The 24,017-nt window shown below is 49.9% G+C and overlaps 3 protein-coding genes across 10 annotated transcripts in view; 2 read left to right on the top strand and 1 right to left on the bottom strand.

Moving 5' to 3' along the window:
* Positions 1 to 13,027, top strand: part of Smtn (smoothelin) — a 32,850-nt gene extending 19,823 nt beyond the window's left edge. For 6 of the 7 annotated variants that reach the window (XM_048798245.1, XM_048798247.1, XM_015504912.2 and 3 more), the window contains one exon: positions 2,378 to 2,681. In XM_048798245.1, the coding sequence (XP_048654202.1) occupies positions 2,378 to 2,528 (151 nt within the window). In that variant the 3' untranslated portion in view covers positions 2,529 to 2,681. Of the gene's footprint in view, positions 1 to 2,377; positions 2,682 to 13,014 lie in introns of those variants that run through there. The other variant, XM_048798248.1, reaches the window with a different exon arrangement.
* On the bottom strand, positions 2,849 to 5,467 carry Selenom (selenoprotein M). Its single transcript, XM_015504917.2, has 5 exons — positions 5,132 to 5,467; positions 3,861 to 3,896; positions 3,695 to 3,729; positions 3,280 to 3,358; positions 2,849 to 3,201 (listed from the first exon to the last, which is right to left on the bottom strand). Exons 1-5 carry the CDS (start codon positions 5,258 to 5,260, stop codon positions 3,043 to 3,045), a joined length of 438 nt encoding a protein of 145 aa, XP_015360403.1. The 5' UTR covers positions 5,261 to 5,467; the 3' UTR covers positions 2,849 to 3,042.
* A 789-nt stretch (positions 13,028 to 13,816) lies between the features above and the next one.
* On the top strand, positions 13,817 to 23,999 carry Inpp5j (inositol polyphosphate-5-phosphatase J). 2 transcript variants are annotated; one of them, XM_048798242.1, is made up of 13 exons: positions 13,817 to 14,158; positions 15,837 to 17,014; positions 17,341 to 17,454; positions 17,565 to 17,673; positions 17,840 to 17,956; positions 18,281 to 18,456; positions 18,874 to 18,985; positions 19,144 to 19,253; positions 19,384 to 19,567; positions 22,451 to 22,588; positions 22,740 to 22,817; positions 22,914 to 23,018; positions 23,216 to 23,999. In XM_048798242.1, the coding sequence occupies exons 1-13, from the start codon at positions 14,054 to 14,056 to the stop codon at positions 23,720 to 23,722; spliced, it is 3,033 nt and encodes a 1,010-aa protein (XP_048654199.1). In that variant the 5' UTR covers positions 13,817 to 14,053; the 3' UTR covers positions 23,723 to 23,999. The 2 variants fall into 2 exon arrangements, with proteins under 2 accessions (XP_048654199.1, XP_048654200.1); XM_048798243.1 differs by lacking the exon at positions 15,837 to 17,014 and having other exon boundaries at positions 13,824 to 14,158.
* The last annotated feature ends 18 nt before the right edge of the window (positions 24,000 to 24,017 follow it).

A 24,017-nucleotide genomic window follows, 5' to 3' on the forward strand; every position in this document is an offset into this window, starting at 1 on the left:
TATGGCATATCCTCTCTTGTCATTTTATTTCAGGGCCACAGTAGAAAATTCAGATTCTAATTAACTGCCTCATTATAGATAGGAGCTCAGAGCTGGGAGAGGTAGGCTTAGAGTGTTTCCAGAGGTGAGGGTTTAAATCCGAGCTGAGGTCAGAAAGTGGGGCTCCAGATTCCCCATTTAGTGGCTCTTTTCTGTGCCCCACCACTGTTTTCCTATCCATTTTGTAGACAGAAGTAAAACCAGAGGTCCAGAGAGAGCAAGGGGATTGCCTGAAGTAATGAGGGAGAAAGCCAATAGGGTACACTCAGAGAGGCCCTTTTGGGTTTGCAGTCATTGTGGAGGGCAGCCCACATATGCACATACATACTCAGGTGCAGGTAAGGGGAAGATGGGCTTGATGCTGTCTCCAGGTCATATATGGACTTGGGAACTGCTGCCCAGCAGGCCAGCCTGGAAGGAGAGGGGCCTACTGCAGCCTGATCCAGTTGGAAAGTGTGACTCAGCTATGCTGTTGCTCCAGTTGCCTGGTGTTTGGCCTGTCACTGGGGCAGCCTGAGCCCCAAGCCGTGCACCCCAGTGTAAACAATGGCTTTATAAGGTCTCCAGGGAAGGCACCAGGGGCGGGAGGGGGCTCCAGGTTGGGGGAGGGAGGCCAGGATCCCCGGGAAGATAGCCCAGCTGGAAGAAGCTTCAGAGAAGAGGCTGCTTCTGTTCCATGGTGCAGCTGGGGAAACAAGCCCCATGTGGGACAGGGATGACCCCAAGGGCACATAGCACATCAACAGTAGAGCCAGGAACCTTTCACTCATCTTTAAGTGTTTTCAAGATCTGAAATGAGGTAGGGAAAGGCTATACTGTCATAAAGAGGAGAAAACAGAGTCACAAAACAGGTCAAGGCCTTATCTAGTATCCACAGATGATTTAGGGTATAATCTGGACTGAAACAGGTTTTCTGCCTCCCGGGCTTCTTCCTTGAAAGAATCTCAGGTGATCTGAGAATTGGCCTGAGTGTGTCTGCAAAGGTACAAGACGGGAGGTGGTCTTGGGCTGTCTTGTGTCTTGGAAACAGGATCAATCCTTCCCATGTCTTCCCTGCCAAGCAAACTTATTCAGCAACGTTGATCAAGTGCTTTTTTTTTTATGTGCCATACATGGCATATGGGAGGAAATAAGGCAGGAAAGGCCTTGCTTTGGGAGAGAGGGGGAAATAGAGCCAGAGACTCCAGCTTTACAGCTCTGGAGTTGTCAGTTGCATCGTAGTCACAACCTATTCACCCCAGAGCACGGAAAGGGCTCCTGCAGTAGGGAAGATAGGGCTTTACTCAGGTGCCTAAACTGTCAGGTCCAGCCCTACATCTACTGTGAGGCTTGAAACAAACAAGGGGCAGCCCTGATCCCTAAGCAAACAACTCCTCTGGTCTGTGACTCAGTTTCCCTATCTGTAAAGTGCAGCTTGCACTCTGAAGGATGGTCCAGCTCAACTCTGAGCATGTTGTAGATAGTCCATTGGTATTGGTTGGAACCCTCATTTGTGTCCCCTTCTCTACCCAAGGCAGATGATTAGGGTGCAAGAACCCCACACACACACACTCGCTGGGTGTGATGGTGCACGCCTATAATCCCAGCAACTTGGGAGGCTAAGGCAGAAGGATTGTAGTTTCAGGCTATCATGGGCAACTTAGCAAAATTTAAAATAAATGAATAAATAAAGGCCTGGGGATGGTAGTTCAGTGATAAAGCATCCCTGGGCTCAATCTCCACTACTGAGGCAGGAGGAGGAAGAACCCCCACCGACACACACAAGTGCACATGCATGTACATACACACACACTTCTTGGCCTCCCTTTCCAGCAGCAGGGCTATCCCTGGAGCATGGATAAGAGAATCCTTAGGCTGCTTGACAGTAAGTACCAGATCAGGAAGCTGACAGAAAATTATCAGGGCCCAAAATCCTAGCCATGAAATGATTTGTCAATGATGACACCCCTGTGTGCAATGGCCCAGCTCAGAGGCTTTTACCCACTCGAGTGTGTTAGTGAGGGTGAGCAGGAGACTTAAAGGTCTGGAGTCAGGAACTCCCCAGTTCTGAAGGGCTGGTAAAAGAGACCCACAACCTGTTTGGGGTGGGGCAGGCTCTGTCCCCATCCCCACCCCTGAATCTCCTCTACCTGCCTAGTGTAATATGGGTAGTGTTAGCTCTGGGATTGGGCTGGTGGGACCAGGGCTTCTTGCGCTCCAGGAAGGCTTTTTCCCCAATCGATGAACAGTAGAGTTTATGAAAGACCAATAGGCTGCAGCAATGAAAAGACCTCGGGTAGAGGGGCATCACAAAATGTGGGCTGGTGCTGACAAGAATCCCGGTACCCGCTCCCTGCAGGATGCTGGTGGACTGCGTGCCCTTGGTGGAGGTGGAGGACATGATGATCATGGGCAAGAAGCCCGACCCCAAGTGCGTCTTCACCTACGTGCAGTCGCTCTACAACCACCTGCGGCGCCATGAGCTGCGCCTGCGCGGCAAGAATGTTTAGCTGCACCGCCCGCACCGCCCGCCCGCAGCAGGTTGCCGCCCCCACCCTCCCGGCACTGTCTCCTCCCTGTGCTCCCGCCCACCGCTGCCTTGTCTGTCGCGACACCCTCCTCCGCATACACACGCGTTTTGATAAATTATTGGTTTTCAACGATCCTGACTGCCTCTCTTGGGGGAGGGGGCCGAGCTGCGAATTACCCCTGGAAGGGCCCAATTCCCGCAGCCAAGCGTTGGGAACGCGAGGTCTCCCAGTGGTATTTGGAGCACCCATTCCGACCTATCATACCATCTGCCTGTAGCAAAGAAGGAGAAGAGCCTCGGTTAAGGTGGAAGAAATTTAGTGGAGCTGAGGAGGGAAGAAAAGGGGGCTAGGAGGAACCTCCCCCACCCCACTTCTGCTGGCTCGGAGACGAGGTGTCGGCCCTCAGCAAGGGAGGCGCTCCCGGGATGCTGAGCGCTTCATTCGGTCTCCGGGACTCTGGCAGGGTGGCCCCAGCCCCGCCGCACCTCCGGACCTACAGGTCGGCGCGGTCAGAAGCTTCCCCGGGGGGTTTAGCCGGCGCCCACAGGTACTCCTGAGGCACCTGCGCATCCGGCGCAGCCTTGCGATAAAAGCCGAGTTCCTGCACCAGCTCGTTGATTTCCTTGCGGGTCATTTCACTGAGTGGGATGCGCTGAGGCCAAGAAGGGGTGAGGTCAGCATGTCGAACCCCGCCTCTCGCTCCGCCCCCACCCACCTCCCAAGTTTTCACCTCTAGTTCCTCATAGCGACGGCCCAGCAGCACCAACTCGGGGTCGGCCCCAGGGAGGTGTTTCATCACCAGGTTGTGGCTGAAAGGAGTGTTAAGGGGAGTAGTGGTGGACAGAGGGAGCTGGGGCTCCTGGAGCCAGCAATGCCTCCTTTGCTGAATGCTTATTCTGTGCCCAAATGGGATCCCCACTTACTCGCAAGGAAATTAGGGTTCAAAGAAATAAAGGGCCTTTATCTCCAGTTTTCTTTTTTGCCTACCCAATTTGAAGACCACTTTAGAATCCTCTGGGCAGTCAATACCAATCAATTCTGATGTCCAATGAAAACTATTTACCATCTCTTATCTGTGAAATTCAATAAAAGGAGATTCTCCCAGATGCCCTCCTCATGTCCCCTTCTCCAGAATAAAAGGATACTAGAATGGAATGTCCTGAGTGACGAATGCCTTCACCTGGGGAGGAACCAGAGCATCAGAGAACATGTCCCCTTCCCTCTGTTCCCAATCTTTTTTTGAATCATGTTGGCCACTCCCCAAGAGGCTCGAGGGATACAGAGCCAGAGATCCCCTTCTTTCAAACTCACCTCCTTTAGGCGGTTCAGCTGTCATCCTCCACAGGTCTGGAGGGGGACAAAATGGGATAGGTCAGAAGTGCCTCATATTTTACCCTAATTGCACCCCCAAGACCATTACATCTTCATCCTTGAATTGGGTTGAACTGTTGAGTTATCCCTAGAAGAGCAATTCCCAAGGAATGAAGGAGGTGAATGAAGGTCCCTTGTGGGCAGAAGGAGGAACTCTATGGTGAGAGAAACTCAAGCCTAGAGAAACTAATGAAATAGGTGCAGGGCCAGACACCCACAGGGGGTTTGCCAGCCCTGGGGCTCTTGCATGAACCTATTGATCATTAATTCCCAATGCACTAGAGACAGACATGATAGCCCTGCCCTTCTCAGGAAGTAGAGATCTGGGTCTGACCTTTTGCCCCTGAAATCTCAATAAAGAAGCAGACCAGAAGGAAACAACTCAGAACTGCCCTGGGGGCCCCCATTAGAGGCACCTGCCATCTGGTCCCTGCCCCACCCATGCAGAATGGGGCCCTGCTAGCCACCTGTGGCCCAGCTCCACAGACCATCTGTCAGATTCCCTAACGTAGGATGGGAGCATCCCTCTATGCATTCCCTGAGGAGAGGCCATCTCAGCAGGAGTTCAGACCCCAGGACCGCCCATTCCAGTCTCCTTCATCCTACCCACTTTTGTCAGACAGGAAACTAAGGTTCTGAGAGAAGCTGAGATGGTTCAAATCACATTGTAAGACAGACTTTGCTGTGGAATTTCCTGGTCGGGGAGGTTGAAGGGGACTGCTGCATAGTAAGTATTGATAATGGAGTTTCCAGCCCCCTTCCCTGGCTTCTGCAGAGTAAAGGGAGGTGCCCAGAAAGTCATTCCTCCCCAGAAGAAGGAAGAGAGATTCTCTGGAGCACCAAGCCCTAGAATTGGGATGGGGGAGGAATTCCAGGAATAAGTGGAGTGATAAGGGGGATGGGAAGTTGGGATCCCAGAAGCAGGTTTGGGGAGAGTCCTAGACCAGCAAAAAGTCAGAGACTGGGCCTGTTTGTCCAGGGATCTGCTGTCGGGCCAGAAAGAGAGAAAGGCAAGGGTTTGGGATGCCAGGCTGCAAGGTGGGCATCCGGGGGCTGGGGAGGGGGAGGGATGGTCCTGCGCTTTTGGGGAGGAAAGGAGGGCGGTCGGGGGTCCGGGGGTCCCTGGAGCCAGAGCGAACACTAACCTCAAGGCTGTGGGGCATGTAGGGCTTGCGGGTTGTGGTGCTGGGGTTGGGGGCTGGCTCACTCACCTCTACCCGGGCCCGGGCCAGGCCGCGCAGACGGTTCCAATCCGGCCGGTAGGTGGTGGCGGTGGTGGCTGGGGCCACAAGCGCCGCAAGAAGCAGCAACACCGGCGGCGGCAGCAGCAGGAAGCTCATCGGTACCCAGCTGATGATCTGCAGGCTGGAGGCCAACCACCCGGCCACTGCGCCACGTCTGGGCCCGCAAGCTGGCAGGGTCTCCAACAGAGGCCCCGCCCCGCCCGAGACCACGCCCCCAGCTCTAGGTCTCCACCCCTGGCTCTCGTGGATGCCTCCCACTAGCTCCTGGCTCTGTCTTGACTCTTCTCTGACATCCGAACCTTCACTTCCCGAATCACGAAAATGTCGAGGCTTCTTTTGTCAAATGAGAGCGTGGACGCTCCCGCATGCTGCGGCCAGACAGCGCCACCTCACGCCAGCAGAGGGTGCAGACGGTTCGTGGACAGACACGGGTTTCTGGGTCAGATCCTTGAGTTTAATATAGGGACATTGAAACCTGGGGAATCCTTATTTGTGCATTTAGTATCTTTGTACGAAATTTCGATCAATGTTCAATTGCCCAGAGCATATTTTATAGTAACAGAATATTAATACTTTGTGGGGGCTGGGATATTAAAAGCGTTAATAGACTTAAAGCTCATTAGAACAGGATCTGGGCAGTGCTGGCTTTCATTATCAGTTCATTCCTTACCTCATCTTTACTAGGCCCCCTAAACTCTATTTTGCTGTTTAGGAAACAGACTTAAAAAGGTGAAATAGATTAAGTTGTGGATCTGGGATTTGAACCCCAAACATCTCTGTGCTCATCTCACCAGACCAAAGATAACTAGATCAAAGTACCATTTCCCCTCTTCATGCCTTCAGCAAACACAGCAAGTATAGTCAGCCCTTTGTCACACTGTGGATTCAACCAACCTCAAGTTGAAAAATATTTGGAGGGGCTGGTGGTGTGGCTCAGTGGTAGAGTGTTCGACTGGAACTGTCAGGCACTGGGTTCCATCCTCAGGACCACATAAAAATAAATAAACTAGGGATGTAGCTGTAGCTCAGTGGCAGAGAGCTTGCCTAGCACTTGTGAGGCACTGGATTCAATTCTTAGCACCACATAAAAATAAACAAATATAATAAAGGCATGATGTCCATCTACAACTACAAAAAAAAATTTTAAATAAACAAGTATAATAAGTGTACTGTGTCCATCTACAACTAAAATTTTTCAAAAAAATATTTGGAAGTAAAAATCGCATCTGTACTGAACACATACAGACTTTTTTATTGTTATTTCAACCAATATGGTATTAACAACTAAACATACTGTTTACATTGTATTAGGCATTGTAAGTGATCTACAGATAATTTATGGAGCCAGGCATGGTGCATGCCTGTAATCTCTCAGGTAGATTTCAGGTTGTGGTGCTGGAGCTGGGGGGCCGGCTCACTCACTCAATCTCAACTTTAAGGCCAGCCTGAACAATTTAGGAAGACCCTGTCTAAATAAACAGAACTAGGGATATAGAGCCCCAGTGCTGTCAGTAGTAGAGTGCTTGTCTACCATGAGCAAGGCCCTGAGTTTACTTTCCAGTTCTGCACAAATAAAGTACACATGAGGTTGTGCACAGGTTTTATGCAAAGGCTACACCAACTTTATATAAGGGACTTGAATATCCTCATATTTCATTATGGAGGAGGTCTAGAATCAAACCCCTGCAGATACTGAGAGATCACTGTGCTCTTTCCACTGAATCTAGAGAATCCTTCTCAACCCTGAGCCAAAGCTGCATAAATTGTAGGAATTTTGACTTCTTGGACTTCTTCCTCCATTTAAAAAAAGATACATATTACTGCAGGAGCAGTGGTGCACATTTGGGAAGGCTGAAGCAGAAGGATTCCAAGTTGCCAGACCAACCTCAACAACTTAGTGAGACCCTTAGCAACTTAGCAAAATCTGTCTCAAAAATGAGTAAATAGCCGGGCATGATGGCACATGCCTTTAATCCCAGAGGCTAAGACGGGATAATTTCAAGTTCGAGGCCAGTCTCAGCAATTAATGAAGCTCTAAGCAACTTAGCAAGACCTTGTCTCAAAATAAAAAATAAACAGGACTGGGGATATGACTCAGTGATAAAGTGCTCCTGGGTTCAATCCCAAATACAATAATAAAAATAAGTGAATAAAAATACATATTAAAAATTGGATTTTACAACTGCCTTCATAAAAAAGATGATAGAATCCAGGCTAGATTCATTTTATTGTTGTTGTTGTTATGTGGGTTGTTTTTTTTTTCCATTTTAAAAGAAATTAAAACAGTGGCCCACTCCTGTAATCCCAGCTGGGAGGCTGAGGCAGGAGGATCACAGGTTCAAAGCCAGCCTCAACAACTTAGTGAGGCCTTAAGCAACTTAGTGAGACCCTGTCTCTAAGTAAAATATATTTTTAAAAAGGGCTGGGGATGTTGCTTAGTGGTTAAGCGCCCCTGGGTTCAATCTCCAGTGCCAAAATAAACAAAAGGAAGAAAGAAAGAAAAAAAATTAAATTAAAACATTTTCACAGACCCATGAAAGTATTGTGGGCCCTAGACACTGAACCTACTGTGCCTCTGGATAAGTCACACCTGCATTGAGCCCTTTGCTTGCACCTTGCAACTTCCCCTTCACTGACTTGATTTTGAAGATATAAAAATAATTGCCTTGGAGATGTTTTTAATATCTGTTTTCTATAAATACATGAGGACATTGAGAATATGATTGGAGTGGACTATCTCTAACACTATTCACAGCCATGGAAGTATGAATTCATCCAAACTTCCTGAAGGGCAATTTGATTCAGTATGTCAACACCCTACAAACAGTTGTTTGACCCTATAATTCCACTGCTCAGAATTTGCCCCAAAGTAATCATCAGAGAAGGGACCAATTGTTAGGTCAAGGTTGTTTATCAAATATACTGTAAGTTTGTCACAGCAGAGGATGAGTTTAGTAAATGATAGTAGTTCCACACAATGGAAAACCATGCAGTTGTTTAAAATGATGTATCATAATGTTGAATGACATGGAGAATGTTCATAGTTATGGTATTAAGTAACAAAAGCAAAAAAGCTTTGAAACTGCAATATAGTAATATCAGTTGCAAGTTGTGATGCTCTTTGTAACTTAAACTGGCTTAAACAATAAAGGCTCAATGATTTTTAAAACTCAGCTTAACCAATTGAAACCTATTCTCTTAAAAATATTTTTAATTGTAGATGGACATAATAACTTTATTTATTTATTTATTTTATGGTGCCAAAGATTGAACCCATTGCCTCACATGTGCTAGGCAAACACTCTACCATTGAGTTACAACCCCAGCCCTGAGACCCCTCCCCTTTTTTTTTTTTTTTTTTTGTGGTGCTAGAAATTGAACCCAGGGTTTTGAGCATGTGAGGCAAGCATTCTACCCAAGACCCCCTGCTTTTTTTTTAAACATTTTTTGTGCCAATTTTATTTAGGTACAATTAACATACAGTAAGATTTGTCAATTTTTGTGTGTGTGTATGTGGTGATGGGGATTGAACCCAGAGGCCTTGTGCATGCGAGGCAAGACTCTACCAACTGAGCTAAATCCCCAGTCCCCAAGACCCCTTCTTAAAGTCAATCATATTCTGGTTCCTGTTATGAAGATAAACTGCAATGAATGTTGTGATGACAACATAGCCACCAACGAATTTTATAAATGTATGTATGAATACATATGCCTAGACAAAATCTAGATGGAAATAATTCAAAAAGTGAAAATGATCATCTCTTGGTGGATAAAATTATAGGTGAAATTTTTTCTCTTTTATGCTTTTTCCTATATTTTCTATAGTAAGTGTGTACTACTTAAACACAAATGGTAAACTCTTCCAAAACAATGGAACATATCCCACTAGTTCCCTTACTCTGCTTCTACTTCAACCCCAAACTACCCAGCAAGGGCCCCAGAGTGACTGAAGCCAGAGGCCCCACAGAGTCTGTGGTTTTTTTGCTGACAGAGCCAAATCCCAGTGCCCCCATGGGCCCTTGTTGTTCATTGGACAAATGCCACCAAACCACTCTCATTGCATTAACCTGGACTCTGTGGCCTGAAGGGGCCATAGTTTGGGCTGCTGAGGGTTGACCAGCCAGCCAGTGGAACCAGCAGTGGAGACAGTGGCCACAATAGTACCAGGAACATTCTGGCAATCAGCAGTACAGGAGGCCTAAAATCTCCCAGGAAAGATCTCTGTTCATAATTAATGCCCCTTATGTGGAGGCATGCAATCTAGACCAAAATAGGGCTAGGACTAGAGTTTAGACTGTGATGGGGTCAGGTTCAAATAGTGTCAAGTGAACACTTAGATTAAGAACAGGTTTAAGGTTTAAGGTTGTGGTAGCATAGACCTGCAATCCCAGAGACTGAGGCAGGAGAATATCAAGTTCCAGGCCAGCCTTGGCAACTTAGCAAGACCTCATCTCAAAATAAAAATAAAAAGGCATGAGGATATAATTCAATGGTAGAGCACCTTGGGGTGAGTCTCCTGCACCTTGAAAGGGGCAGGTTTAGAATTGAGTCTGGGCTGGAATGATTAGGCTCAGACTTCACAAAACTCCATGATTAAGTTCAGAGCTCAAACTCTGACCAAATTCAGGGCATAGCCAGAGGTCAGGACTCAGTATATAACCAAGGAATCCAAAGTTTGCACCACCCAGGGTCAGAATTTAGTCTGAGATCAGGGTTCAGTCAATGATTAAATTTGGGGCTCAGTTTGTGAACAAGATCAGGGTTTAAGCTTCCACCAGAGTCAGGATTCAGTCAAAAACAAGGTTTATTTTGGACTAGGGTTAGTGATCAGTCTGTGATTAGGGCTCAGTCTTAGGTTAGGATCAGGGCTCAGTCTAGGTCCAGAATCAAGGTCTCAAGTTGGGATTGGCCTTTTGCTGAGCTTGGATCAGGGCTCAGTATGTGACTAGAGTCAGGGCTTATTCTAAGGCAATGGTCATAACTTAGTCTAGAGATGGAGTAAAGGCTCAGTCTTGACATGAGATCAGGGCTCAGTCAACACCAAGATTAGGGCTCAAGTTGGATGTGGGATCAGGGTCATAACCAGAGTTTACTGTGACTCTATGCTCTGTTCTGAACCCCAATAGAGATGCTTCTGGAAACATGGGAGCAGGGCAGGTCAGTCTGCAAGAATTGAGAGGCCCCAGCTAAGCTTAGTACAATCTAGTCCCTGCAGTAAGCTTTCCCTTGCTTGCTAAGGACGGGTGTCCTAGAGCCTTCTAACCTACATGGCTCTGCTGCTCAAGATCCCCTCGCACCAGAATAAAAATAGCCACTCACTTCAGAGCAGCTGACAGCGGGTGCCAGGCTGCCTGGGAGGAGGGGGAGCCAAGGAGAGGGAGGAGGGATGCCTGAGCTCAGCCCCAGCTGTGTGACCTTGGGAAAGTCACTCCTTCTCAAGCCCATTTCCTGAGTGGCAGAATGGGGGTGGGGTGGGGACGACCTTCCCCAGAGAGTGGAAACAAAGGGGGCAGTGATATAACATATAACATATGGCACTTGTTACCAGCAAGGAAATTTGAAATCTTGGGAAAAGAAATGCTCCTTTGTTCCCTGTTCACCTCGTTCTCCCTAATGCTTACCTCTGTCACCTTTCCACAATACCTTGTTTCATCCTCTATATCTTTCTAGACATTTCCCACATAGTGGCCATAGTGTGACCTCCTCCAGGATGGGCCTGGGTCAGGGTGACCAGAGAAGGAAGAACAAACCCTTCTGTACCATTGCCATCCTCAAATACCCATGGAAGGAGTAAAAGGAGAACGAAGAGGAGGAAAAAGGAATTTTTATTTCTCTCTTTCCCCTGCTCATGGTGTGTTTAGTCTGAGCCAAAAGGCTGGAAGGGCACATGTCCAAATTTTGTTTCCTCTCACAGTCAGAACCTTCTACACCCCATCTCTTTGCACCTGCCATTCTCTCTGCTTCCTAGGGCATTTATCCTCTTCAATTTGGCATCATGTACTTTCCTTCCAAGCAAGGGTTCAATAGTCATCTCTTCCGCAAAGCAGAATTATCCTCTCCCTCTCTAGTGCTCCATTCTCTATGGGGGTCTCAGTATTTTCTTCTGTCAAATATGGGTCTTAGGACCAATCTTTCAGGGTAATTGTGGAGAGTAAATGGGATAACTGTCAACCACCCATCTTCCCTTCCTATCACCCAAACAGCCTAAAGGGAAGCACTAAGAGTTTCCAGAAAGGGGCTGGCCAAGCTGTACCTTCTGCCTCGGTACACCACTCCTCCCTGCAGAATGAAGGAAAGGAGGGAGCCAGGAGGAGCCTCAAGAGACAGCCGTCTCCAGGGGGGCGGTTCTCCCTGGCAGCTGCCCCCGGCCTGCCGCCCTGAGCCCCAGAGCCTGTTATCAACTTCCTGAGTCATCATACCAGGAGTTCAAATATAGCTCCTACTCGCTCCCTTCTCAGCTGGGGTCCACCCTCCACCACCCCCTTCCTGTTCCTTTCCCCTTCCTCCTATGAATACAACCACTCCAGGCCTCAGTTTCAGCATCTACCAAATGGATGGGCTGGAGTAGATAATGACGGTGATGACGATAATAATGATGATGATGATGATGATGATGAAGAAATGATGATAATGATGATGATAACTACGGAGCCTTTACTGAGAGCTTGCTTATGCCAGGCTCTATGCTAAACACTTTGTATCTATTATTTTGTTTAATCTTCACAGCAAACTATGGAGGCATCTAGTGTTTTTTTACCTCCCTTACACAAGTCAAGAATCTCAGTGACCTCACCAGGTAAATCAGTAACAGGGGCAGAAACAAAGTCCCCTGCCAGCTCCGAGCTCAGGGAGAGGAGATCATGAGAAATCCTGGGTTGTCCTCCTGGCACAGAGGAGCTCTCTGTGCAGTCATTTGCATGACATTTGCGTAGCTTCCAATGGGCATTGGTGCCCTGTCCTAACCCTAGGACTGGTCCCAGAGGCCTGTATCTTCCTCCCATCCCCTCCAGAATTGCATCAGAAGCTGGTACTCTTGGGGGCCTCAGTTTTCCACTTGTTTAATAGGAGTCAGAGGACTGGGCAAGGTGAGTTCAAATTTTTCTTCCCTTTCTAATAATCACCTCCATGTCCACTCTCACATCCTCCCTCATTGCCACCTTACCTCAACTCCAACCCCACCACCACCTCTCCCATCATCACAGTACCACCCCATCATCTCTTTTGCCCCCCATTTGTCCTCTGTTTATCCCCAATGACACTTTCCCTTCATTCCATTACCAGCACCATAATCTGTACCTTTGTTATCACCTCCACCACTGCTGTTCTCAACACCTGCACTATCTCTACAACCAACTTTATCCCAACCATCATCACCTCGCCTTTGCTGTCACTATCACTTTCGCTTCGTTTACCACCATCACTGTCAATTCCTCACTTCCATTGTTAGTTATGTACATCATCATACCCATCATCACAGTTACCTCCACCATTAGCACTGTTATCTCTGTCATCACGTCCAAAGACCTTTCTATTACAGTACCTTAATATGGTCTGTCTTTGTCTTTTCAAATTCCAGCCTCATAAAGATATGGGCTGGAAATATAGAATAGACCCAGAGGCAGTCAAGTGGAGGTGGGAGAGTAAAGGAGAATGAGGCATTTGTCCACATGACCTTCACATAGGGGACCACAGAGGCCCATGAAAATACAGATGTGACTGTCAACCAACTGGAAGCTCTGGGGATAGAACCCTGAACATTTTAAGCCTGAATTGGGTGGGCTCAGTCCTCCCCAAGCAATCCAGCAGTTCTGAAGAAACTGATATTTCAGGGACTGCTAAGCAAATAGAAGAGAGTGTGAAGAAGAGACAGAATCATAGACCACAGTCATCCCTGGCCAAATCTGATCCTCATCACTTATTCACTCTTCTAATTCATTCATTCATTTGTTCATTCATTCAGCAATCATTCCCCTAGGCCTGTTTGCGACCAGGTCCTGTGCAAGGTCTTGGCCATTGGAGTTCTGAGGCCTGTTTGACCCTGGTGCCAAGTCCAATCCCCCACTCCTGGAACTTTCTCCACCCCAGTACCCATCCCCTCCATACCCCATGGTTACTGAGTATCCTCACTGAAACTCAGGAGACCCTCCTAGTTTACCAGGTGACCTTGAGGAAGTTCCCTCCCAAACCACACCCAGTGAGTACTGGAGAAAGGAAAGCTGAGAAGCTGGGCTAGGACAGGCCTGGATGTGGGGCCAGCTGCAGGCAGCAGAGTGTTTACAGAAGAGGAGGGGCTGGTGCTGAGGTTGAGATGGGAAAGGACTCCAGTGGCTGGAGCCTGAGTGTCTAGTTCTGGAATGGGAAAGAATGGAGCCAGGCAGGAGGGAGGGTGGAGGGGGGCAGGTACCAAGGCCTGAAAATGGGGCAAGGGTGGGGGCCAAGGCAAGGCCTGGGCTAACAGGGAGGTAGGAAGTTTACAAGAGTAGGGCAGGGACTCAGGTGTCTCTGAGGCTTTGGAGAGGTTGTTGACCTCTGAACCACCTGTGCCTGTCTCACCTGCAGGTGTGTCAATGCCCCTCCCTGGAGAAGGTCTGGCCAGGCCTATTGTCAGGAGGGTGGGGGCAAACAGAATGCCTACTCCTGGGTTCCAGTTGGGACCTGGGCTAGGTGATGGGCATTCTCTGACCCCCATGGTCTTTTCAGCCTCAGCAGCCAACTTGAAGTTTTCCCAGGGGGCAGCCTCCTTGTGAGGGCCACCTCTAGGCAGGAAAGTGGGTGCCTGTGCCTTTAAATTCTCAGCAGGTTGAAACGACTGATGACATCACTGGTTCCCGGGAGCGGAGGAGCTGGAGCCAGAGCCCGAGGGAGCCCGGGCTGCTGGGGGCTGCAGACATGGAGGGCCAGAGCAACAGTGGTAGCCCGAGACCAGGGACTGGGACTCGATTGGGCCCCTTATCTGGGCCACATGGGGTTTCTCAAACTGGGACACCCTCCAAGGTAAGACCCCCAAAACCTAGCCCCCCATTCCTGACCCCTGGTCTCACGCCCCCCACACTGCAGGCACCCTGGCACCCCTGGATAAGGGACTGGCACTCTCCTGTGCCCACCAAGCATGAGCTGAGCAAAGAGGTCACCCTGGAGGCTGAGTGTCAGTGACAGAATGCCCAGAGAGAGAGAGATGGAGTTAGCCATTTCCAGGAATCCCCCAAAGAGCCCTAGACTGGGTGTCAGGGGACCCAATTATTCTCTAGATTTGCTGTGTGACCTTGGGCAAGTTGCTTGTCTTCTCTGAGCTATTGCAAAATGAGGAGGCTTGTCTCTGAAGACTAAAACTGTGACATCTGGGATGTCTAAGTTGTTAGTGCTGGAGGCGGTGTGGGGGGGTACACAGTGGGACACTTGGAGCCAAGAAGGATGCCCAAAACGCAGCCTTAAAGAGCTTGAGTTTGGGAAGGGAGGTGGAGGCACAGTTTCAGGTTCTCCGAACTGAGAAGGACACAGGACAGAGACAGAACTGCGTCTCTAGAAGCAGGGATGGGGCCACCCTGGGGTGAATGTAGACCTTCTTCTGTCCTCCCTGACAAAGGACACTTTATCCTGTCTTCTGGGGACAGGACATCATAAACAGAGGATGGATGGGAAAGGGAGAGTGGATCCCTGCAGCACTATTGTCCCCTACCTGCCAGACATAAAGGGGATACCTGGTGATCTGTCCTCACAGGTGGGGGGAGAGGGTGAAGAGGGTAGGAAGGTACGACCTGGACATGGAGAGGTGTGACATCAGGATCAACTTCCTCTGAATGGTACAATTACACTTGGTGAGGGTAGTTTAATTCCATAACATGTAGGGAATATGAGACCAAGACTCCTCAGAATCTGGTGTGGTCCAGGACCCTTCACCCAGTCCCTTTGCTTTATAGACAGGGAAACCAAGGCCCTGAGCACAAAGGTGCTTGCCTAAATTCACACAGAGCTGGGCCAGGAATGTACATGGCTAGTCTCAGTCCTCAGTTTTTGCCCCTGTGAGGAGCTTTGATAATGGATGACACAGGGAGGAATGTGACCAAGGAGTTGGGGATGTTTTATTGGGGGAACGGGGTGGGGAGGTGACGGACTATGACGACACAGGATCTGAGGATTTCTGGCCACCATGGAGAAAAGGAGAAGTACTTAATAGTCTGGACCCAGTGTGGGTGGACCTGGAGTGTCAGGTCATTTGCCCTTGGCCAGGGAGTTGCAGAGACTACAATGAGAGAGTTTCCCAGGGAAACTGTTCAGGGTAGGCACAGAGTGGGTTCCAGTCAGAAAGAACAGGAGAACCCTCAGATTCAGGCTCACTCTGCTTTATTCAATTCAGGTCTCAGTTTCCCCATATGTGAAACGGGTTTTAGACTTCAAAGATGGGGAGAGAACTTTTTGCTCAGAGAAGCTGAAGCTGGTCACAGTGACGCACGCCTGTGATCCCAGAAGCTTCGGAGGCTGAGGCAGAAGGATCAAGAGTTCAAAGCCAGCCTCAGAAACTTAGGGAGGCCCTAAGTAACTTAGCAAGACCCTGTCTCAAAATTAAAAATAAAAAAGGACTGGGGATGTGTCTCAGTGGTTAGGTGCCCCTCCCGCTGGGTTTAATTCTTGGTACCAAAAAGAGATCCTCTACAAGGTGGACTCAAATTTTCAGCTCCCAGCAAAGAAGAATGCAGCCCCAGTACCCATGGAACCAAAGTTGGCTCTAGCACCTGTGGGGCCACACACAGCTATGTCACCTTCCTCAGAGGGGCCGAGGCTGGCTTTGGCATCTCCCCGACCCATCATGGCTCCAATGTCTACTCCTGGAGGACAGAAAAGAGTTCCTTCCCACCGCAGCTCTAGTCTGGCTCCAACATCTGTGGGCCAGCTGGTGGTGTCTGCCTCAGCTGGACCAAAGCCTCCCCCAGCCACCTCAGGCTCAGTCCTGGCTCCAGCATCCCTGGGGCAACTGGTGATGTCTGCCTCAGCAGTGCCAAGGCCTCCCCCATCTACTCTGCCTCCAATTTCCAGGGACCAGAAGCAGTTATCACCCACCTCTGTGGGACCCAAGCCAGCACTAGCAGCCTCAGGCTTAAGCCTGGCCCTGGCTTCTCAGGAGCAGCCCCTCCAGCCCCACTCCAGTCCTTCCCCAGTGCTCAGTCCAATTCTGTCACCCTCTCAGGAGCGGACCCTGGCTCCAACAGCCATGGCCTCAGCTCCAGCTTCTGTAGGATGGACACCAGCTAGACAGAGGGACGCCCCAACCCCCAGACCTCTCCCCACTTCTGAAGGGCATCTCCAGCCTCCAGCTCAGGCATCTGGTCCGACAGGCTCCACATCCTTCATCCAAACCTCCCAAGATCCCCGGTTTTCTTCCTCCTTCCGAGCCCGGCCTGAGGCCCCCCACAACAGCCCTGAGGATCCACGGCCACCCCAGACCCTGCCTTTGGATGTGAGCCAGGGCCCTCCAGAGCCTGGCACTCGCTCCCCTGGACTTTTGTCCCCTACCTTCCGGCCAGGGAGTTCCTCAGGTCAGACTGTGCCCCCACCTTTGCCCAAGCCACCTCGGTCTCCCAGCCGTTCCCCCAGCCGATCTCCCAACTGCTCTTCCTGTGTCACCCCAGCCCCTGAGGTGGCCCTCCCCAGGTCTAGCACCCAGGGTACAGGACCTGGCACTTCTAGTGCAGGGCTTGTCACCCAGGGTGCAGGACCTGGTAGGTGCCCAAGCCCTAATCTTCAGACCCAAGAAACTCCAGCCCCAGTCACCATCTCTTCTACATCCACTTCGTCCTCCTCATCCTCCTCCTCTTGGTCAGCTCAGCCTACATGCAAGAGCGACCCTGGATTCCGGTGAGTGGACCTTGAGCTTGGAGACTAGCCATTCTTCCAGGGTGATGGTGTACTCTGACTCAGAGTGCCTCCCTGAGGATTTGTCCCTAGGAGGAGTGCTGGGCCCACTTTGGGACAATTAAAAGACATCATCCTTTCCTAAGGGACTTGCTCCGACCTCAGTGTATATCACCAGGGTGAATCTGGTAGGAGGGATTCTGGGTCCAGTGTGGGTTCTTCTAAAGGATTTTACCCACATCTGCCTCTCCAGAGACAGCCCTGTGGGAGGGCAGGGGAAGGTGGGTAAGTGGTGCCCAGCAGTAACCTCTCCATGCCCCTACCCCCAGGATCACTGTGGTCACGTGGAATGTGGGCACCGCTATGCCCCCAGACGATGTCACATCCCTCCTCCACCTGGGCGGTGGCAATGACAGTGACGGTGCAGACATGATTGCCATAGGGTAAGGGGCAAAGTTCATATACCCCTTTCTCAGCCCCTCAGGCCTCATAGGCCCTCAACTATGATAGGGGTTTCCAATCCATGGCTGCCCCCACCCTGGTACCTCCCCAGGTTGCAGGAAGTGAATTCCATGATCAACAAGAGGCTCAAGGACGCTCTCTTCACTGACCAGTGGAGCGAGCTCTTCATGGATGCCCTGGGGCCCTTCAACTTTGTGCTGGTAATACCTCCCTCACCCTTTGGAAGAGCTTCTGGGTTCCTGGCCCCATCTTTATTCTGACTCTTGTGGGAACTGCTGGGCCTCTGTTGTCCCGTGGGCAAGATAGGGACAAGGTATTGTGTCTTAATCCTCAAAAGCAGTGCCTGCCTCCGGCTTCTCCCTGCAGGTGAGTACTGTGAGGATGCAAGGCGTTATCCTTCTGCTGTTCGCCAAGTACTATCACCTGCCCTTCCTGAGGGATGTGCAGACCGATTGCACTCGCACTGGCCTGGGTGGCTACTGGGTGAGCATGGGAGAGGTCCAGGAGGGACTAGCCCCAAAGGTGGCCCTTAATTAGTCCCCTGGCCCCCATGCATCTGCAAGGTTTCCTCCTTACGCTGCACCCCCTTACCCAGCGGCCTGCCTCTCCCCAAGCACCAACAACATCACACCCCATTTCTCTAGACCCCGCCCCTATTCTTTACCCGCCCTGTCCCAAAGTTCTGCTCTTTTCCTAGGACCCACCCTTGTTCAATCCTCATCCACCCTCATCCTCTCCTATGCCCTCCCAGCGACTCACTTCCTCGCCTAGGCTCCGCCCATGACCTGCCCAACCCGGCCTCCCTAGGGTAACAAGGGTGGAGTGAGCATACGACTGGCGGCCTTCGGGCACATGCTCTGCTTCCTGAATTGCCACTTGCCAGCACACATGGACAAGGCGGAGCAGCGGAAGGACAACTTTCAAACCATCCTTAGCCTCCAGCAATTCCAGGGACCTGGTGCCCACGGCATCCTGGATCATGAGTATGAGCCAAAGCGCTGCCACTTCAAGGCAGCAAGGTGTGGGTGGAGGTGTGAAGGCTAGTGACAGTGTGTGGAGCACCCTCTGGGTGATGCTTGTGGAGAGAGGCCTGTTGGGGTGAGTGACCATCCAAAGTACTTGTGGGAATACAAAGACAGATAGCAATTTGATCGAGGGGGCTGAGCTTTAAGGGTGTAGCTTTGCTGAGGGCCTCGAGGGACTGAAGGTTGGAACCTAATTTCCTCCAGACTCACCCCTCTACTTCCTTTTGCTCCTTGATGTCTGAAGGCTCTGGTGCCACCCACTCACCCACTGGCATCTTTAGAGGCTCTAGTGCTGTTGGGTTGGATGGGGGTCCAGAAGGATCTGGGTTGGATCCTTCCACCCCATTGACCCACTGAACCCCCACCCACAAACAGCCTTGTATTCTGGTTTGGGGACCTGAACTTCCGCATTGAGAGCTTCGACCTGCACTTTGTCAAGTTTGCCATTGACAGTGACCAGCTCCATCAGCTTTGGGAGAAGGATCAGGTGGGGAATCCTAGCCCCCACCCCAAACCCCCAAGTACACAGAGCATATTCCTGGGACACACCTGTACCTTAGGTTATGGTCCTTGCCCTCATCCCTACTCCCGGGTGCTGGAAGGTTCCAAGCTGTTGTCCAGTTCTGCCCTTCTGGACCTCCACAGCTCAACATGGCCAAGAACACCTGGCCCATCTTGAAGGGCTTCCAGGAGGGGCCCCTTAACTTCGCTCCCACCTTCAAGTTTGATGTGGGTACCAACAAATATGATACCAGGTAAGCTCTGAAATGGGAAGAAGATGTGGGCTGAGGTCTCCTGTGGAAGACTGTGGGAAGAGGGGCAGGAGGCAAGGCCAGAGGTTAAGGCATAGCCCCCTGTAACTCGGGCTATCTCTGTCCACTGCAGTGCTAAGAAGCGGAAACCAGCCTGGACAGATCGTATCCTGTGGAAGGTCAAAGCTCCAGGTGGAGGTCCCAGTCCTTCAGGAAGGGAGAGCCACCGGCTTCAAGTGACCCAGCACAGCTACCGCAGCCACATGGAATACACAGTCAGTGACCACAAGCCTGTAGCTGCCCAGTTTGTCCTGCAGGTGAGTTCCGACCTCATCTTCCCCTCATGACATCCTCTGGCCCAGCTCAGCTTCCCATTGCCCACCTGTAACCCCTTGCATCTGCCTTTAGTACCATCTATTTATTCTAACAGAATGGGAATGGGTTATTATCTCTATTTTCAGACGAGGAGGCTGAGACTCAGAGATAGGATAGCATCACTTGTCCAGGGTTACACAGCTAAGTAAGAAGAGTTAGGATTTGAACCCAAGTCAGTTACCCTAAACTTTCTTCTAAGAAAGGTTTAGGGTAACATGTTAAAATTCACATGTATAATAAGATCAGCAAAATCAAAATGTTACTCAAAACCCCCATATACCATTCATTATTTTTACTTACTATCTGATCGTATGCCCGGCCTTATGACAGTAAGGTAGTAATGGAGAAGGGGAATAGAGATATAAAAAATAAAGAGCCAATCTCAAAATAGTTACTAGAGTTTAGTATCATCTTCTGTATCATGGGTTCACATCCACAGATTCAACCAACTGCAAATTGAAAATATTCAGAAAAAAATTGTGTCCTGTCAGCACAGTGATACATTCCTGTTACCCCAGTTACTTGGGGTGCTGAGGCAGGAGGATCACAAGTTTGAGGCTAGCCTAGGCAAATTAGAATAGGGGAAGGGGAAGGGGAATATCTCAGTGGTCAAGTGCTTGCCTAGCATCTGTGAAGTCCCAGGTTCAATCCCTAGTGTCTGTCTCTCTCTCTCTCTCTCTCTCTCTCTCTCACACACACACACACACACACACACAAAGATTTTTAAAATTTCATCTGTACTGAACATGTATAGACTTTTTTTCCTTGTTATTTTCCCCTCAGTAATACAGTATAACAACTATTTACACAGCATTTGCATTGGTAGGTATTATAAGTAATCAGAGATGATTTAAAATATACAGGAGAATGTGCAAGGTTATATGCACATTACTATACCATTTTATATAAGGGATTTAAACATTCTTGGATATTGGTATCCACCAGGGATCTGGAACCAATTTCTTACAAATACTGAGGGATGACTATATTGTTTTTAGGGTTGAGGTTCCTGGTTGTTAAAGTGAAAATCCAGCTGGGCATGATGGCATATATCTGTAATCTACTTGGGAGACTGAGGCAGGTTTGAGGTAAACATCAAGTTTAAGATCAGTCTCAGCAATTTAGTGAGACTCTGTCAGAATTTTTAAAAATGAGATAGGGACTGGAGATGTAGCTCAGTCATAGAGAGCCCCTAGGTTCAGTCTTCAAAACTGCAAAACAAAATAAACAAAAGATGGGGAGGGAGGGAAGAATTCTAGAATGTCAGAACCAGATCTAAAAAATCATGTAGTAAAACTCCCTTTTTTTCTGTGGGAGAATCTGAGGTTCCTAATGGACCCCAAGTTATACAAATAAAGGCTCATTGGCAGAAGTGGAGCAGGCTAGATCCAGTCTTTCCAACTCTGAAACTCTACACTGAATTCTGTCAATCTGATAAGAAGAAATCCTGCAGGTCAGAAAATATTTTTCCTGGTAACTTTGTCCTGTCGTCAGTAAGTGGGACAAGGGCCAATGTCTCCAGGGAGTGGAAATGTGCCCATGCCTGGCCTCCCCCTCCCATGACCTATGGTAAAGGACTTGGACTTGAGGTTTAACCCTCAGTCAGGAACCTGACTGGTAGAATGCTTGCTTTGCATGTACAAGGCCCTGGGTTTTATTCCTAGCAATACACGCACACACACATACATAAAATTGCTCCTTTTACCCTGTCCTTCCTGCCCTTTCTAAGACTATCTCCTTCAAAAAATGTTACCTGTTGAGTACCTACAATGTGTCAGGCCCTGTGTAGGGCACTTTACGTGTGTCGTCCTTTTAAATGTCCAAATTCTTCTCCCTGTTTTACTGATGAGAGAAACTGAGGCTCAGAGAACCTTAAGTATTATCCAAAGCAATGCCATCAGAATAGGGCTTAGCAGGGGTTTTGACCCTTAGCAGGGGTTTTTGGGAGGAGATGGAGGCCATTTCCACCAGACTGTCTGTTAGAAACCCAGGGACAGGGAGGGAATGTGCCAGTTTCTTCTGGAATAACTTGGCTTAGAAACTGAGGGAAGGAAACCTGAAACCAGATCAACAGGGGAGCAGACAAAGACCTGAAGCTGGCACCACCTGAGCACTTCTCCTAGGGACACCAGTAGAGCCAATACCCTGGTTATCTGCCACCCCTGCAGTCCCACCCATTTAGGTGACTCCCCTAACCTCCGTCAGTACGGTTGATCCTGGGGGAAGGATACTCATGATTATAATTTGTCTTTGTGGACTGATGACAAGGCAGTTGTTAGTGTGCTGTTCTTGCCAGCTCAGGAGTATTCAGCTTATTCCAGAATACCCAATATATCATAGGATTTTTCCTGTCCCCCTTGCTAACATGTAGGCAAATTCTTATTACTTACTTACTTTTATACTGTAAAGTTTATAAAATGTTTTACAAATGGTATTTCAATGAATCTGTAGAACCACCCCCAAGTGTTAAATAACAGCCTCTAGTTTATAGACAGGGGCCCTGGCATTCATAGAGGCTGAAGAGCTTGCTCATTGCATAAAGTGCAATGCAGAACCAGGATCAAACTGCGAGAGTCTACTGGCCTCAAATCTGTGTTCCACTCACTCCCTGAGGAGGCAATGGGTAGAAGGAATCCTGGGCTAGAAGGCAGAAAGCTTGATGTTTATCCTAGACCTGTTGTACCTCAGTTTCCCAGTCTATGAAATGGCCTCATATTCCTTTGTCTCTGCTGACTTGTGCTGACTCCAACCCAAGAACCCCGGGTGTGTGGAATGCTAGAGGGTTTCTCCTGAGATTGCCCCCTAACCCTGCCTTGCCTGGACAGTTTGCCTTCAGGGACGACCTACCACTCGTGCGTCTGGAAGTAGCAGATGAGTGGGTGCGGCCAGAGCAAGCTGTAGTAAAGTATCGCATGGAAACAGTGTTCGCCCGCAGCTCTTGGGACTGGATCGGCTTGTACCGGGTAAGAAGGGCAAGGGTGGTTGGTGTATTAGGGGAGGAAGTGCCCTGGAGGAACAGCTGAGGGTCACTGCTGTGTCCAGTGTTTGGTGTTATTCCCAAAGGCTACTGGGATGCGGTATTAGAGGTCACAGTCCTCATTCTTCTTGTCCCAGGTGGGTTTCCGCCACTGCAAGGACTATGTGGCTTATGTCTGGGCCAAACATGAAGACGTGGATGGGAATATCTACCAGGTACTTAGAAGGAAAGGGAATGTAGGGAGACCTCAAGACTCATCTTGAGGTAGCCCCCTTAATCCCAATTTGGGCTTATACCCCTGGGCCCACCAGGTGACATTCAGTGAAGAATCGCTGCCAAAAGGCCACGGAGACTTCATCCTGGGCTATTATAGCCACAACCACAGCATCCTCATTGGTGTCACTGAACCCTTCCAGGTAAGTAGGCCAGACTGCAGGGTCATGGGATGCCAAAAGGCCCTGTTCAAATGCCAAAGCCTCCACATTCTACTCCTAGACCTCAGACCAGTGGCCCAATTCCCTAGGTCTGCCAATGGGAGGATTAGAGTGGTTTCAAGAGGCCTCTGTGCCCAGGTTGGGGAGTGGGGTGCTCCAGTAACCAGCATTCCCCTCAGATCTCGCTGCCTACCTCGGAGTCAGCCAGCAGCAGCACAGACACCTCGGGCACCAGCTCAGAGGGTGAGGATGACAGCACTCTGGAGCTGCTTGCACCCAAGTCCCGCAGCCCCAGTCCTGGCAAGTCCAAGAGACACCGTAGCCGCAGTCCAGGCCTGGCCCGTTTCCCTGGTCTTGCCCTTCGGCCTTCATCCCGTGAACGCCGTGGTACCAGCCGTAGCCCATCACCCCAGAGCCGCCGGCTGCCCTGGGTGGCCCCTGATAAGAGCAATAGTAGCGGCAGCTGGGGAAGTAGTGAGGAGGGGCCTTCTGGGCTTCCTGGCCCCTGGACCTTTCAACCAGCTGTGCCTCGAAGCCTGGGCCTGCTGCCAGCTTTGCGTCTGGAGGCTGTAGATCCTGGTGGTGGTGGCTCCTGGGGACCTGATCGGGAGACCTCTGACCCTGACAGCCTATCTCCCAGTCCCCAGGGCCGTCAAGGACTAGAGGAAGGGGGCCTAGGGCCATGAGGATAGGGTGGGCAGATGGGCCCTGGTGGCCCCACTCTGCCTCAATCTTCCACAAACCTGCCTGCCTCTCTTCTGCTGCTGCTCCAGCTGTATCTGTACCTACCACTCTGTCCTGGCCAGGGGTGGCCAACTAGGGTCCCCCCAAACTCAGTCCTGGCACTTTAACTGTGATAATCAGCAAAGCCCCGCCTGGACCCCCATCTGGATTGGTGGGAAAGCACTGGCAGAAATCCTAATCTTGGAGTACATCCATTAGGAATTAAATTCTCCAGCTTCACTCCTGGCTGTTTCCTAA

The sequence above is a fragment of the Marmota marmota genome, unplaced genomic scaffold, assembly GCF_001458135.2.
Source record: "Marmota marmota marmota unplaced genomic scaffold, marMar, whole genome shotgun sequence".
NCBI lineage: Eukaryota > Metazoa > Chordata > Mammalia > Rodentia > Sciuridae > Marmota > Marmota marmota.